Here is a 16640-nt window from a genome sequence, read left to right on the forward strand (position 1 = left end):
GAACTCCGAAGGCATAAAGAGCGGCGAGTTCTGAAGAGCTATTCCTGATGGCTTTATTAGTACATGACAGAACACTGAACAAATCTACAGCAAAGAGTTCGTCCAAGCCCTTAAAGTCCACTATCTTCTTTGCAAGGGCCCCTACTGTCCAGTCCAAAAAACTAAGAACTTCAAAAACCTTGAAGAGGTTCTTAACGAGATGATCCAGTTCCAAAGATGAGAAAAAAAACTTTGGCCGAAGCGAAGGCTGACCAACGGAAAGAGTCAATAAGGCCAGAGAAGTCCCCTTGGGAGGAGGCAGCAGCTCCCAGAGAGGGAGCTTCCCCAGTGACATACAGCTGATATTTCTTCTTTCAGATGAGAGGGAGGTTGGGCAAAAGTTGCTTTGCCCTGCTCTCTCTTCATTGAGAGCCAGTCTTCAATATCCTTCAGGACTTCCTTTGAGGAGGAATAAAGCACCATCTTGGGAAGCCAAGAGTGTTCTTCCACAAGGCTTCTCATAAGAAAGGAAGAAGCAGGAGATGACGGAGCAGCCTGGGCAAAGAAGGAAGGAAAACTCACCAGGAGGAACCACAGAAGAGACACATAAGCTGTAGGAGGAGAAGCATCTTGTTTGACCCATTCTTCATCTTCCGAAGAGAACGGAGACGGGGCAAATCTTAAGAAGGTTCAGAAGAGAGCACTGACCTGATGAAGCTCAAGATTTCCGAGAGTTGTTCTTGATGGATGCCAACGAGGGTCATCTGGGCCAAGTCGGAAACCTGGCAATTTCGAGAAGACGCACGATTGATAAGAAGGAATCTGGTGTCTGGACGGTGGTGCGGGGAGCTTGGAGTTCACAGCTGGGTGGAAGGGGAGCAGGTGCTGGGCGGATGGGAGCAGGTGCTGGGCGTGTGGGAGCAGGGCTGGGCGGACAGGGCAGAAGCTGAGATCAGGGAGCCAGAACTGGGCTCTCAGGAGTGGTCGCCCGAGGGCGACGAAAGGGTCTCGGGTGACAGACACTTGAACAGATGTTTTTGGGAGTTTGGCATCCTTGGGAGAATTCCATGGGTATGCAGGAAGCTGAACAGAGGAGAAAATGGAAGGATCACACCATAAGCTGCAAGAAGGAAGTGGGTTGTCGAAGGTGTCCTGTGACGATCAGCGTCACGGGGACATGAAAGACAACCCACTCCCTTCTTGCAGCTATGGTGTGATCCTTCCATTTTTCTCCTCTGTTCAGCTTTCCTGCATACCCATGGAATTTCTCCCAAGGATGCCAAAACCCAAAACATCTGTCTCAAGAGGTTCTGTCACCCGAGACCCTTCTCGCTCGGTGACCACCTGAGAGCCCAGTTCTGGCTCCCGTGCTCCCAGCTTCTGCTCCTGTCCACCCAGCTCCTGCTCCCACACGCCCAGCACCTGCTCCCATCCGCCCCAGCACCTGCTCCCTGGCCCACCCAGCTGTGAACCCAAGCTCCTGGCACCAAAGGGGGAAGTAAGAACTCAGTTGTCCATGTGCTAAGAGATCGAAAGAGCCAGGCACAGAAACAATCTTACATGCAGACTTCCAAGACTGGTAACGAGGGTGCGGCCTCAAGAGGCCGTGCTCTTGCAGCCCCCGAAATGCCAGACCCCACAGGAGAATGCAAATCGGTTCCTGCTCGAGGGCAGGAAAAGCCAACAAGAGAAACTTTTCTCCTGGAAGAGAGTCAGTCCCTTAGAAGGGGAGGACTCCTGAAAGGAATCTCTTCCTGCTTCTTCTGGTGTTCAAACCGCCAGGATCGAGACACCAGGCTGGGAACCCGACCAAGCACTGGCAAGTACTCAGAGTGCTTGTGGTGCTGGCGGGAAGGGCTGAGACACCTGGGTGCCTTGGTCCTTTTTCTTCGACTACTCCCGAACTGGGCCAATGAAATATTCTCCTGACCAGATCGGGATACTTGATATTCCATAGAAACTCGAGCACTCGGAGCGGCTCGCGAACGAGCGCCCAAAACAGACCCCCTCTTAGAGGTGGAACCTCTAGGACTGGGAACGGGATCGCAGACCGAGGTCTGTGTGCCCTCGGCTCCCGAAACACAGGGCTATGCGAATCGTTTCCTAACACGAAGGTCGGGGAAGAGTCAACGAGAGACCCACTGCCTCCTCGGAAGGAGGCAGTTCCTAGACGTCCCAGGGCATCAAGGAAGAGCAGCCTTCCTCTCCTTGGCCGACGGAGGTCTGTCCGATTCGGGACCCCCTTGGACCTTGGGAGAGGAAGGGAAGATGCAGCAGAAGACGAAATCGAAGATAAGATGAAGAAGATGGCGGCTACTTCCACAGGGCGACTTCCTTCACCTCTACTCCGACATCTTCACAGGATGGTGGAGATGAAACATCGAACCTCCAGGCCAGTCAGGCAGGAACACAACGGAAGCGACACAGGACACAACCACCAGGAGAAGCAGCAGGCATGGTCAGGACAGCTGATGCAGGAGCTATGGCAGCAGTTCAGAAGGCAGGAGCTATGGCAGCAGTTCAGAAGGCAGGAGCTACTGCAACGGCCAGGAACGTCACTTTCCACAGAGCGACCTTCACCTTCACGCCGACACCTTCTACAAGATCGCAGACATTGTAACCTCCAGGGCAGCTGGCAGGAACACAACGGAAGCGACCCGGGCACGACCACCAGGGAGACGTGGCAGGCATGATCAGGACAGCCGATGCAGGAGAACGGCAGCGGTTCGGAAGGCAGGAGCTACTGCAACAGCAGGAACGTCACTTCCACAAGGCAACTTCCTTCACCTTTACTCGAAGACATCTGCTACAGGATGGCAGACATCGTAACCTCCAGGGCAGCTGGCAGGAACATGAGGGAAGCGGCCCTGGGCACGACCACCAGGAGAAGCAGCAGGCATGATCAGTACAGCCGGTGCAGGAGCTACGGAAGCAGTTCGGAAGGCAGAGCTACGAAGCGGTTCGGAAGGCAGGAGCACGGAAGCGGTTCGGAAGGCAGGAGCTACGGAAGCGGTTCGGAAGGCAGGAATCACGGAAGGCGGTTCGGAAGGCAGGAGCTACGAAGCGGTTCGGATGGCAGGAGCTACGGAAGCGGTTCGGAAGGCAGGAGCTACTGCAACAGCCAGGGACATCACATGAAAGTCACCAGGAGTGACAGGAACGATCAGGACAGCTGCAGAGCCACCCAGAGACTGTCATCGAGTTAACAGGAGTGTAACACAGGGAACAGCAGGAGCAGATGGACCACAGATATGCCAGAGGCATTGCCACAGCATGCATGAGGGGCAGCAATGACAGCGATCGATCTACATTGGCGGGAACAAAGTTGGAACGATCCCGACATGGAATTATGTCATCCAGACAGGTATTGTGGTCGATCCCGATGTAACAATAATGAGCGTCGGGACTCATTCATGCAAGATATCCCTGAGATATCCAGCCAACTACTGCTGTGTCACGATGCTCACTGTCAACCTCAAAGAAAAAGCAAAGATGATTAGAGAAAGACACTCATCATCTCGCTATGAAGGAATTGCCCTATACAGAGAGGAGGTACCCAAGAAGAGGTTGCCCGACGCCCCACGCCCTCGTGGTTTCCACCAAAAGTTAGAGAGAAGAGGTTGAAGGAGAGAGATCTTTACTGAAGGAGAGAAAGGAAGAACCTACAGGGAGAGAAAGAAAGGGAGGGAGGCCACCAAGGGTGCCGTGGAAGCATAATAACACAGAGAATGCCCACAACCTCCCACCCGCCCTGCAACTCACTAAGTGCAGGCGGCAAAAACAACACTCAGCACATGTAGGAAGGAAGTAGTCATGCCCTTGTACATGTGGAGGCGGAAGCCGAGAAGGGAAGCGAACTCTTACATCCTGATCAATGTAGGGGAGCGAAGATATTAGGTCCCAATCTAATATTTCTGATTGTACAGGGGAACGCCTTCAATATCTAAATAAAGGGCTACTGGAGAGAGGCATTACCACTCCCAGTTACGCTCCTTTAAATACAGAATGGCCGTCAACCCAAGACACAGTGCAGGGGAACGACTATGCAAAATTATCACAAATCGTGGGTTTGTAACAATAAATATCAAACACACGTAATATATGCAAAAAAATACATTAAGATCCCACGGGATTATAAAGTTTTTAACGACAGTCAGGTAAGGAGATCCAAACCACGTCTGCAACACATGACGGCCAAAAAGCAAACTGGAATGTTTACATCCGGCAGGCTGGTATTCCCGCCTACCATGGTAGTTACTGCCTAACCACCTTGCTCAAGAGTTTAACGGCCATTTCCACCCCTACGCTGAAAGTAATTCCTAATGTAAAGGACCAGAGGGTTTGAATATCATGTCGGAACTACTCTTCTTTGACTTCCTCTTCGCCATCTTCCTCAGGATAGAGGTCAGGTCCCCAAACCAAGCAGGAGCAGCAGAAGACACAGGAGCAACCAGGGGGGGGCCACAGCAGCAGGGACAACCCGGGCAGCAGAGACGGTGCTTGGGCCAGCAGTTACCAGGCAGATACATTAGTGCGGCCGTCAGGAATGTCCAGGTGAGGAGCCAGGGTTGAAGGCATGGGTGGCGATGAGCAGCCAGGCCGGCATTGAGCCAGGGTCGAAGGCACAGGTGGCGCGTCAGCAACCAAGCCGGGCCGACAGACTGGGAAGCGAGGAGCCGGGACCATTGTCAAATACGAGCCAGGGTTAGCAACTGGAGCAGGCACTGTCACGTGTGGCACCGACGATGTCACCATATAAGAAGGACCAGGGCAAAATAGCGAGGCCAGGAACCCAGGGGGCAGCAGCACAAGATGGTGAGTGGCAGGAGCAGCCAAAACCTGGGTGTCTAGATGCAAAGCCACTGTTACAGGCAGCTTCCCGAACGCCAACATGGTGACAGTCATGGTGGTGGAAGCGGTAGCCGAGTGGGTTGTCACTGGAACGCCAGGTAGACCCAGATGTAGCCAGGCAGAGGACAAGTCCAATACCTGGTCCATAGAAGGCGCTTCCACACTCAAACCTGAGGATACAGTCGGGTCAAGATGGGAAGCCCTCCACTTTGCTCGGGGAAAATTTCGCCCCAGAGCGAGGGGAGGCCCCAGAGAGGATGTCCTGACCAACCGCCCCCAAAACCCTTCTACACCCAATGAAACAGATGAAGAAGGGGAGGGGGAGTCCTCACCCGAGGGAGAGGGAGCAAGCACAGGAAGTTCGCAGGGGAGAGAAGCGATCCCGGACAGTGGTTAGCCACCACTGGAGTCGTCGGGGGCGTGTTACCCTCAGACGATTCCTTGGCGGGCTTCCATTGCTTGGGAGACCAGGCACAACACTCACTACAAGGAGCATCATGCGAACACACAGGTCCCCTGCAAGTTGGGCAGAAAGCATGCGGGTCCGTGCTCGACACTAGATCGAAAAGTATTACATCTCTTGCCTCCTACCCTGGGACAAACATGCTGGGATAGGAGGGCTTAGAAGGCTTATCAACGTTCATTGTTACACCAAGGAAAATCCCACACAGAAAGCTGAAGGGCAGTCAGGCAGAGATCAGGAACAACGCCCGCATTCTATGACGGCCGAAAGTAAATTGGAATGTTTACATCCGGGCAGGCAGTACCGCCTCCTGGACGGTAGTTAACTGCCTAACCACCTTGTTTGGAAGTTCAACAGCCGTTTCCAGCCTATGCTGAAAGTAATTCCTAATGTAAAGGACCGAAGGTTTGTATATTGTGTCAGAACAACTCCAATTTTGTTCAAAGCCTTCTTTGAAGAGGAGAAGGAACCATCCTGGGGAGCTTGGAACTATCATCAGGCTGGCTCCTCATCATGAAGGTCAAGGCAGGAGAAGCTGGGGCAGCTGGAGAAAAGGTCAGAAAGCTCACTAAAAAGTACTTAGGAGACCTGCGTATGCTGAAGGAGCAGGTTCCTGGTCTACAAATTCATCATCTGACAAAATCAGTGAGGGAGACAAGTCCAAAGTAGTCATAGTTACAGCATGCGCTTTCTGTAGAAGGCCCAAATTGTCGCTGAGTTGGTGCTGGATGGGAGCCAGAGAAAGATCATGCAGTGGAGCAAAGAACTTGAAGTAGACGTCTGAAGAGGTGGCGCCAGTGCAGAGAAGCAGGTGCCGGGCATGCGGAAGCAGGTGCCGGGCGCGAGGAAGCAGGTGCTAGGCGCTTGGCAGCTGGTGCATGGAAACTGGCGCCAGGGGCTTGGCAGCTGGCATTGGGCGCTCAGGAGCTGCTAGGTACTCGGAAGACACGGATGGGGGTTCGTGAAACGATGGGAGCTTAGCAGAGGAAGATGGTCACTTAGGAGAGCTAGAAAAGTGCTTGGCTGCCAAATACCGGCGCTCTTCCAGGAGCACTCTGAAGAAAAGTGTTCAGGACTGTCCCAGGCACTGCAGGAAGGCTGGCACTGTGGAAAGGTTCTTTGAACTGCTTACAGGCCAGCAGAGAGGAGCGGTCAGCATCAACTACGTGCCTCTTCAAAGGCCGAGACTCTTCCTTAAGCGCCACCGGCATCTCTTTCTGGGCTGAACCCTCAGAACCAGAGGATAACTGATGCACATCCACATGGATGCCTTTCAACGTCCATCCATCGAAGCCTGGGATCGATCAACAGTCTTAACTAAGGGGGCGACTACCTGCAACCAAACCCCACCGACCACCCTTGGACTTCCAGTATGCCTCCTCCCAGGTTTAGGGGAGTCTGACAGGGACCCTCGTCCAAGAGAGTCAACGGGGCGAGCAGCCACCTCCTCCACTAACACTGCACTGTCACTTTTATCACTCACTTTGTCCAGCAGGACTTTAATGGAAGCCCCTCACTGGGCCACAGTATTCACTGTAAGACCGACTTTCTGGTCAAATCTTGATTAGAGACTGGCAATGGGATTGGGGCTATAGCATTGGAGGCAGGTAAAGGAGTTGGTGGTACAGTTGGAGGGCTGGTGATGGGAGACAAGACAGGTATAGGAGAAGAAATAAAAGGCATAACATCGGCTACACCAGACTTAGTGTAGACTCTCAGCCAGCTAAAGTCCTACTTTAGCTCTAGCAGCCAGCTTTCTTTCCTGTCTCTATCACGTCTGTTCAAATGTGACTTTAAAACTTTCCATTTTTCTCATCCCAGTCCATGCATCTGTTGCAAATCAAATGCATACTTGTCCCCTACAATTAGTACAAATGGTATGGGAGTTGTAAGAGGCCTTAGTCAGTCTTGTCTTTTCAGCCTTTGCTGCGATAACGAATTCTAGATGAACTAGAGTCCGACATATTCGGTGAAAACAGGTCTCAAATCAGGGAAAACGGGTCTCAAAAAAACCTAAACTACCATTAAATAGCTCAAAGGCTACCAAAAGCAAGAATACTTCGCCAATCATGGGGAAAATATCAACCAATAATCAATAAGCATTCAAAACAAGCTGCTTCATCCAAACGATGTTCAGTTGGAAGCCAGCAGAAATCAATTGAGCTCTTCAGCTGTGTTGTTCCTATTGTTCCCAGAAAGTGGCGGTGCTGGTCACCTACATAGAAAACGATAGAAGCACTACCTCAAATATGACACTTTTATAATAAAATAAGATTTTATATCATACTTACCTGTTGTTTACATATAGCTGTAATTCTCGATCTCGACAGAAAATTCAAAACTAGGCGGTCCCTAATATATGGTCAGGTGATACGACTACCGCCCTCTACTGGGGTACCTGGATCCATTTCCATCAACAACTAATCACATTTTCTATGTCCCCTTGTCCCTTGCGGGAGGCGGGTGGGAATGTTTTATATGTAAACAACAGGTAAGTATGATATAAAATCTTATTTTATTATAAAAATGTCACTTTATACATGAACTTACCTGTTGTTTACATATAGCTGATTGCCACATTGAGGCGGTGGGCATGGACAGCTGTAAGTGTTAAATGGAAAACCTGAGATCATCAGGCTAAGAAAACGTCTTTACTTTGGATCCTTACCTGCTAAGGAAGCTGTTTTCTCGGTTACTGCCTCTGTAACCTGCTATCCTTAGTGCAACTATGGGCCTAGTAGCTCAGTCGCAGGTTGCCATATGGAGAAAGGTCTGTTGGCCCAGCCGTCTTCGACACAATCAACCAAAGCATATAATGCCCTGCTCAGGCGCAGTACTCAAAGCATCCACCATCATATCACCCAACCATATAAAACTCACACCAACCTATTAAAATTAGACCTACTAGGCCATCTAACCTCTAAGGCTCTAGTAGTCGACCAAAAGAAACTCTGCACCCAAGGGAACTAGGGAGAGGATCTAGAGCCTCTGGTTTCCTTGCCCATCACCGTGTCAGACGCAATAAAGGGGCCTAACGACTGCAGTCTTCATATGTGGTTTGGATCTGTCTCAGATAATGAGAGGCAAAAACAGACGAACATCTCCAATAAGTTGAACTTAGAATGTCCTTAAAGCCATGTTCTTCTTGAAGGCTAAAAAGTTGCAATAGCCCTAATTTCATGAGGCCTCACTTTAACTAAGGGGAAACCCACATCCCTTAATTCCTTGTGTGCCTCCTGTATCAGTTCTTTCAAAAGGAAAGCAATCCCATTTTTTTAGATAGAGGGTTCTTGGGGTTCTTAGTTGAGCAGCATAAAAATCATGAGTTCCTCTTACATTTCTGGTCCTGTCCAGATAGAATTTCAATGCTCTGACCGGACAGAGAAGTCTCTCCGCTTCCCTTCCACCAAGGAGGATAGGCTAGCAATGGGAAATTTCCTTCATAATGGGATTACTAGGGTTTTTGTTCTGAGCTAGGAAACCCAAGGTGAAGGGAAACTACAGCCTTATCCACACAAAAACCAACTCTTTTTGTCCAAAGCATGATCTCACTTACTCTCTTTGCGAGGCCAGTGCCAAGAGAAAGAGAGTTTTCTTTAGTTAGATTCCTAACAGAGCAGGAACTCAAAGGCTCAAAAGATTTGAAGTAAGCCACTTTAGCACCACATCCAAATTCCAATGTACACGAAGAGATTTGCCTTTAGTGGTAGCAAAGGATTTAGGAGTTCTGCAATATCTTTGTCCGAGGAAAGGTCTATACCTCTATTCCTGAAAACTGCCGCCAGCATACTCCTATACCCCTTAATCGTGCTGACAGCCAATTTCTTCTCCTTGTACAGAAACAAAAGAAAATCCCACCTGGCTTAGAGTCAGAGAAGTGGGAAGACACTCCAGACTCGGAGCACCACTCCCTGAAGCGCTTCACTTCGCTTGATAGACCTTTGTAGACGGGGCCTGGTTGATCTAGCCATTGCCTCGCGCCACTCTTCTAGAGAAGCCCTCTCCTCCTGTAGAGTCGCCGAGAGAGTCTGAACCCTGTCAGATTTAGATCTGACGGGTTCCTGTGGAACTTTCTGCTGTGCAACTGGCACAGAAGGTCAGGTCTGAATGGCAACCTCCTTGGCCAATCCACTACTTTCTCCAGTAGCTCTGGGAACCATGATCTTCCTGCCCACCATGGAGCTACTAGGATCATTGACACACCTGTGTGTGCTCGAAACTTTTTTAAGACTTCTCCCAGCATCCTGAAGGAGGAATGCATAAAGGAAGAGACCCGACCAGTCCAGGAGCATGGCATCCACCGCTAATGCTTCTGGGTCTGGAACAGGAGAGCAAAAGAGAGGTAGTCTGCGGTTTTCCTCGTTGCAAAACAGGTCTAGCATGGGAGTTCCCAAACCTTCCACAGGCCTTGGCAAACTTTCTGGTGGAGGGTCCATTCCGTCGGAATGACCTGAGTGACCTGCTGAGGATATCCGCTCTTACGTTGAGAGCTCCCGGATGAAGCGAGTTACTAGCTCTATGTTCTTGATTGCCGCCCACAAAAGCAGGTCTTTTTGCGATCTCGAACAGAGAGAGAAGGAGTGAGTGCCTCCTTGTTTCTTCAACGCCAGAGCTGTGGAGTTGTCCGAGTGCACTACTATCTTTTTGTTTTCCACCAGAAGCATGAAATGTTCCAAGGCTAGATGTATTGCCTTCAACTCTTTCCAGCATTTATGTGCCAGTCCCGTTGGGATGAAGACCAATTGCCTGACACTTGAAGATCCCCAATGTTGCCCCCAACCTCGTCTGAAGCGTTGAGAACAACATCAGGTCTGGGTTCCTCTGTCTCAGCGACAAACCTCGATCTAGTTTGCCTGTCGTTCCACCACAACAGGTCTTGCTTTACTCGAGTGGATAGAGGAAAAACAAACGAATCCGTGTCTTTCTTCCTGTTCCAGGTCTGCTGTAGGAAGAACTGAAGAGGTCTCATGTGTAGCCTCCCCAGACTGACGAACATCTCTCTAGCGATGAGAGGGTGCCTAAAAGGCTCATCCATTCCTTGGCAGAACAAGTCTTGGCTGCCATCAGGTATCTCACTTTCAGCAGGCATTTCTCGATCCTTTGCAGACGTCGGAAAAACCTGAAAAGAACTGAGTTCATCCGAACTCCCAAATAAGTCAAGTCTTGAGATGGAGAGAGTTGTGACTTTGGAAGATTTAATATGAGTCCCAATTGTCGGTAAGAGAAAGGGTCCTTTGTAGGTCCTTCATGCATTGGCCTTTTGACGGAGACCGGATCAGCCAGTCGTCGAGGTAAAGGGAAATGTGAATTCCCTCTAAGTGAAGCCATTTTGCAATTGGAGCCATCGTCCTTGTGAAAACTTGTGGGGCTGTTGATAGGCGAAGCAAAAGAGCCCTGAATTGAAAAGTCCTGCCTCTGAACACAAACCGTAGGGAATTTCTTGATCTCAGATGGATAGGTACATGAAAGTATGCGTCCTGGAGATCGAGGACACCATCCAGTCTCCTTCCTTCAGGAATTGATAACCGACTGTGTGGTTTCCATCTTGAATGGTGTTTGAAGCACAAATTTGTTCAGGCGCTTTACGTGAGGACTGGTCTCCATCCTCCTGACAATTTTGGAACCAGAAACAGACGGTTGTAGAACCCGGGAGATGAAGGTTAGAGGACTGCTTCTATGGCTCCTTCTGAAGGAGGGAAGTAACTTCCTCCTCCAACACCACAAGTTTCTCTGAGTCCCTGGATGATACGTTGAAGTCTACTGGCGAAGACTTTAAAGGGAGGACTCTCTGAGAAGGGAATGGTGTAGCCTTCTCTCAGAACGTTTACTCTGGCTCTGACCCGTCATGAAGGACCTTGAACTCATCTGTTGGTACCCCTAGCTTTCTGGGGATGAGAAGAGAATTTTTCCTCTTCCTCTAGCACGGAAAAGGGCCTGAGAAGGAGTACCCCAAGAAGGCCTAGAGGATACAGGGAAAGAAGGCTTGGGTACTACTGGAGAAGTCGAAAACCTGGGTCTTTTCAAGAGTGAGCCAGCAGGTCTTGAGTAGACTTCCGAGAGAGCCTCGAAATTTCCCTAACTAACGTGGCGGGAAAAAAGGGATTCCTGCAAAGGAGCAAAAAGTAGAGCAGATTTCTGGTTCCTGGAGACTCCCTCCGACAAACAAATCCAATGTGCTCTCTTCTTCAAAAATGCCAGTAGCAGTCACTGAGGCAATTTCTGACGTTCCGTCCGTGATGGCCTTGTCCAGGCAGGCCAAAATAGCATCAAGATCCGTAGCAGTCTTGGGGAAGATCACAGACTTTTTCCTTTCCTGCTCAAGGCTCCTATAGACCAGTCAATAAAAGAAAAGATCTCCAAGATCCTATAGGAACTCTTCACCAGATGGTCAATTTCCCAAGACGAGAAGCCGACTTTGGACGGAAAAAAGCTGAGCGACGGGCAGAATCCACAAGGCTGGAGAAATCCCTTGAGAGGAGGCAGAGTCTCCCAAGGAAAAGACTTCCCCAGTCTCATACCACGAACGAGACTTAAAAGACAGTTGAGAGGGGGAAAACAGAAAGATGTTTTACCCTGAGATCTTTTTCATGCTCAACCATCCTTCTTGCCTTCGGATAGCTCTTTTCTAAAAACAGACAGGACCAGCTTCAGAAATCTAGAGGAAGGAGGTTTAAAATCCTTGCAAACTGCGTGAGTTGGAGACGAAGGGTAGCTGGAGCAAAGTCTTCTTGAAAATGTTCTTCAAAAAGTTGTAAGAGATGCTTAAAGTTGGACGAGGAGCAGACGGAACATCATCTACTTCAAAACATCGGAAACTGGGAGAGAATCTCTGAAGCAGCTGGAGCACCGCATGATAGAAACATCTCCGGGAGCCAAACTTGCGTTATCCTCTTGAGTGTTTAACATCACCGAGGCGCCAAGTGCCCGACCAGCGTCAAGCGTATCAAAACATGAGCTTGAGAGGAGTCAGGAGCTTAGAAGATCCGAGAGCCAAAGAGGCGCCAAAACCACGGTAGCACCAGAAGCGCAAACATTGTGCGCCTTGGAAACGTGTTGTGGAGAGGTGCCAAGCGCCAAAGTGAAGCGTCGGAGGCGGCCGGTGCGGGCGGAAGTGGGCGCCAGGAGCGCGATCGGAAGCGGAGCCAGGCGCCGAGCGGAAGCGGCGCCAGATCGTGAGCGGGAGCAGAGACCGGAGCCTCAGTTGCAGAAGGATCCTGAAGTGCTGGTGCTTTAAAACCTTCAAAAGTCTCAAAATCTTGTCCAATTTGTCCTCTTGAAAGCGGGGGCAGGAACCGGAGGCATAAAAGCCAACTTGGGATCCAACGGGAAGGAAGCTGCTACTTGCATGCTAACAGGAGGATCAGGGCGCCGCTACGATCCGTAGAACATACATCCGGACTGCCTGAAGAAGAAGAGATCTCTGGGCTATCCCAAAAAGCTACAAGACGGAAGAGGAGAACGCGCCGAAAGTTTCTTGATAGGAACTTGACTTGGAGAGGAAGCTCTGCGTCTCTTCAGCTGCCTACTAGACTCTGACTGCTTCCAACTCCTCCTCGATGAAACAGAAGCACAAGAAGACACTTCCGATCGCTATTACTATGGCAGCTGCAACAGCCTGGGACGCAACAGGACTGTTAGAGGAGCAACTGCTCGTGAGCAGACCCCACTCGCCTCCCTTGGCTTTGGCATGTCTTCTCCTGAGCCCTGGGAGCCGGACAGAGGCCTAGACCTAGGAGCACGAGGGGGACGAACAGTCACCTCCTCCACAACACTATCACTGCAACACTCGATGTCTAGACATCGCACTCACATCCTGGCCAATCTTCTCATCGCAGAGAAAAGAGCCGAAATCTTACCATCAAATTCTGCCCGAAGGTCTGACACACGTGTAGTGGGTTGGAAACAACAGGTTCCGGGGCAGGAATAGGAACAGGAGGGGTAACAGGAACAGAACAAGAGGCAATACTACTCCTACTCTGGGAGCAACTTCTGGCCAAGCCCACGTGTACCCTACCTTACTTAATTTTGCCTGATATTTAGCCAACTTTTGCCAATCAAGCACAGACAAAAGACGAACATTCATCACATCTATCCAGATTCGTGTACAATTTCCCTCTACAGTTAGAGCAAGAAGAGTGAGGGTCTATGTTAGACCGAGACATTGAGTTTTACAACCCCGCAATATCTAATTTGAGATCCTGAATCAGACATAACTAGAAAAATCTCAACCAAAGCCAAAAACAAGCCAGAACTGTCAACAAAAGTGGGTACTTCACCAAAGAAATATCGAAAAGCACCGATGAATTTCCTGAAGAGGAGCAGACGACTAGTCGCCGGCCTCGACAGAGAAAATATGATTAGTTGTTGATGGAAATGGATCCAGGTACCCGGTAGAGGGCGGGTAGTCGTATCACTCTGACCATATATTAGTGGGACCGCCAGTTTTGAATTTTCTGTCGAGATCGAGAATTACAGCTATATGTAAACAACAGGTAAGTTCATGTATAAAATTTTAAATTTAAGCTGCCATGCGAGGTAGAATCTATAGCGATGTAATCACTTGATAAGTTACTTATATGAAACTCTAAGTTAAAAATCGACAAGGAACACCATGTGCAGTTTCCTTCCACATTACTAACCAGTTGGGTCATCCTGCTCTGCTTCCTGTTCTCCTTCCTCCTTCTCATTCTTCTCAGTTTTCACATCGTCCTTTGAGTCAGAAGATGCTGTAGTGGTTGTATTTGGGAGTAGTGGCATTGTTAGCTGATGTTTCTTCTTCCTCTTGCTCTGTCTGGTCGTGAAAATTAATTTTTTGCTATATGTCGGCTTAATCAAACCTTATATTTACTTAAATATTTTCAATTCTATTACAGTATCTGCTGCATTTAACACAGGCATTTTACTCATATTGTAAGAAAAAATACATCCAGTTCAACAAGAAAGAATTAATTTATTTAAAAATTATTTTTATTGAAGTTAAAGCAATGCACTTCCTTTTGGGAAAATGTTCCTTACTTCACATATCTATAGAAAAATTATGATAATGCCTCATTCACAAAAATATATTAGTATTAATTTCTTGTCCACTATATAATTCTAGGTTTCAAAACCCAAGGTCCATAAAGACAATTGCCCTTTAAGACCAACAATGTCTGCTATTGGTACATTCAATTACAAGTTATATAAATTTCTGGTGCCCATTCTAACACCGATCACCTCCCACCAGTACAATGTAAAGGATTTACTTTTGTAAAAGAAATTTGTGACATGAATGATAAGCAATGTAATGGCCAGTTTTGACATTAAATCTCTATTTACTTACATACCTTAAAAGGAAACAATTGACGTGTGTTAACGATTTGTTTAAAGATACTGATAAAACTGAAAAGTTTTCTAAACAACAGTTTCATCGTTGTTATCACTAGCTGTGAGTGACTGTTTCTTTATGTTCAACAAGGAGGTATGGGTAACCCATTAGGAACAACAATAGCCAATGCTTTCCTTGCTCATTTTGAAGCAGAATGGTTGAATGAATGTCCCAAAGATTTCAAGCCACTGGTGTACAGGCGATATGTTGATGATACGTTCTTAATCTTTTAGATCTAATGACCACATTTCACTGTCTTTAGAATACTTGAACTCTAGGCACAGCAACATCAAATTCACTTTGGAAACTGAGGCAGAAGGAATGCTGGCCTTTCTTGGCATACTGATCAGCCATTATAAAAATGGTTTTATTGCGTCTGTTTACAGGAAACCAACTTTCATGGGTTTGACCAACAAAATGTCCTAATTTATTCCTATTCAGTTTAAGAGAAATTTGATTACAGTAAACCCTCAGTATTTGCAGGAGATACATACCATAAACCCCAGCAAATAGCTAAAATCTGCAAATACTTGACACCCCCCTAAAAATGCTTATAACTATATACTTAGACAGGTCAAACACCCAAGACTATCTATAAAAACATTTATAATTGCCTATTTAATGGTTCCAACACCAATTGTATACCTTAAACTATCACCCTAAAACATTTTGATATTTCAAATTCATATTACAACATTTTACCTTAAAAATATAAGGCTTTATAGCTAAGTGTGAAAGCTAAACTCTAGTCAACCCTACATTCAATCAGAGCCATTTTCTCTCACACAGTAGTAAGGCTGTCCCATTTTTCTTTTACAGAACAGGGGGAAACATTAGAAACTCATATGTTCAGTATGAACTTAAATACAATGAAAAAATATATATTTTATGACATTATGCTGTGTCTACATTAGTATTAATATCTGAAAATTAGTAAATCATATTTTTATCATAAAAAATTGTATTTAGTTGGGAAAATAACATCAAAATACTCTCAGACCCATTTTCTCTCAGAGAAAAGTCACAATTTTTAAGAGTAAATTGTATTTTTCCTAACTATACAAACCTGAGGTCCTTTACATTAGGAATTGCTTTCAGCATAGACTGGAAACCGCCGTTAAACTATTGAGCAAGGTGGTTAGGCAGTAACTACCGTCAGGATGTAAACATTCCAGTTTGCCTTTCGGTCCTGGTTCAGATTTAGGGGTGGCATGAGGTGGGCATAATATGTAATGTAAAGGACCTCAGTTTTATAGTTAGAAAAATACAATTTACTTTTTAAAATTGTGGTTTGTTTTGACACGATAAACAAACTGTCAGTGCTTTACATTAGAAGACTCAATGGCTGGAGGAGGAATCTGCATGAGTCTCTTGAACTGACTTGAGTTCTGCACACTCGGCTACTCCTCCTGGTCGAAAGAGGAGTGAGGAGTCGTGCCTCTGACATACTGATCGGAGTGTAGGAACAGCAAGATCAAATGTCAGATACTGGACCGTTTCGCATGAGTGAGGAAACCTAACTCATACGAAATAGGCTGGAGGAATCTAAAGTCGGAGGCAGTAAGGCAAAGCTGAGATAGGGTTCCCTTATTGCCAGTCTCTCCTTCCTCCCCTTGCTAGAGGAAGGAGCAGAATTGCTTCTATGATTCTAGAAGAAAATAGAATGGAGTGCTCAATGTGTAGTCTTACCAGAACAGCGCCAGATCCAACAAGTATTGGTTCGAGTCCTATTCCCATCCCAAGGAGGAGAAGTAGGGAGGATGAGGAAGGAAGGAGGAGGAAGAGAGGCCAGTCACTCTGCGGTATCCTTCTCACTTCCAGAACCAACATCTTAGGCAAGATGCTACTCGTCTTCTTTGAAGGAGCTGGGTAAGAAAAACACAACTTGTTGAGCAGCCACCACAGGCCAAGGAAAAAGGTTCCAGGGCCAAGGCACAACCACAGGAAGACAAGAATGGGTCTGCGAGACCACATCCTGTT

The 16640-nt window shown here is 47.8% G+C and overlaps 1 protein-coding gene across 2 annotated transcripts in view; it reads right to left on the bottom strand.

Moving 5' to 3' along the window:
* Su(var)3-3 (lysine-specific histone demethylase Su(var)3-3) overlaps positions 1–16640 on the bottom strand; it is a 220051-nt gene that overhangs the window by 146870 nt on the left and 56541 nt on the right. Inside the window, exon 1 of one of the 2 annotated variants that reach the window (XM_067091697.1) lies at positions 13933–14080. The exons of the other annotated variant lie outside the window; for it this stretch is intronic. Within the exon in view, the coding sequence (XP_066947798.1) occupies positions 13933–14050 (118 nt within the window). The 5' untranslated portion in view covers positions 14051–14080. Of the gene's footprint in view, positions 1–13932; positions 14081–16640 lie in introns of those variants that run through there. 2 annotated transcript variants of the gene reach the window in all.

The sequence above is a fragment of the Macrobrachium rosenbergii genome, chromosome 48 (assembly GCF_040412425.1).
Source record: "Macrobrachium rosenbergii isolate ZJJX-2024 chromosome 48, ASM4041242v1, whole genome shotgun sequence".
NCBI classification, from domain to species: domain Eukaryota; kingdom Metazoa; phylum Arthropoda; class Malacostraca; order Decapoda; family Palaemonidae; genus Macrobrachium; species Macrobrachium rosenbergii.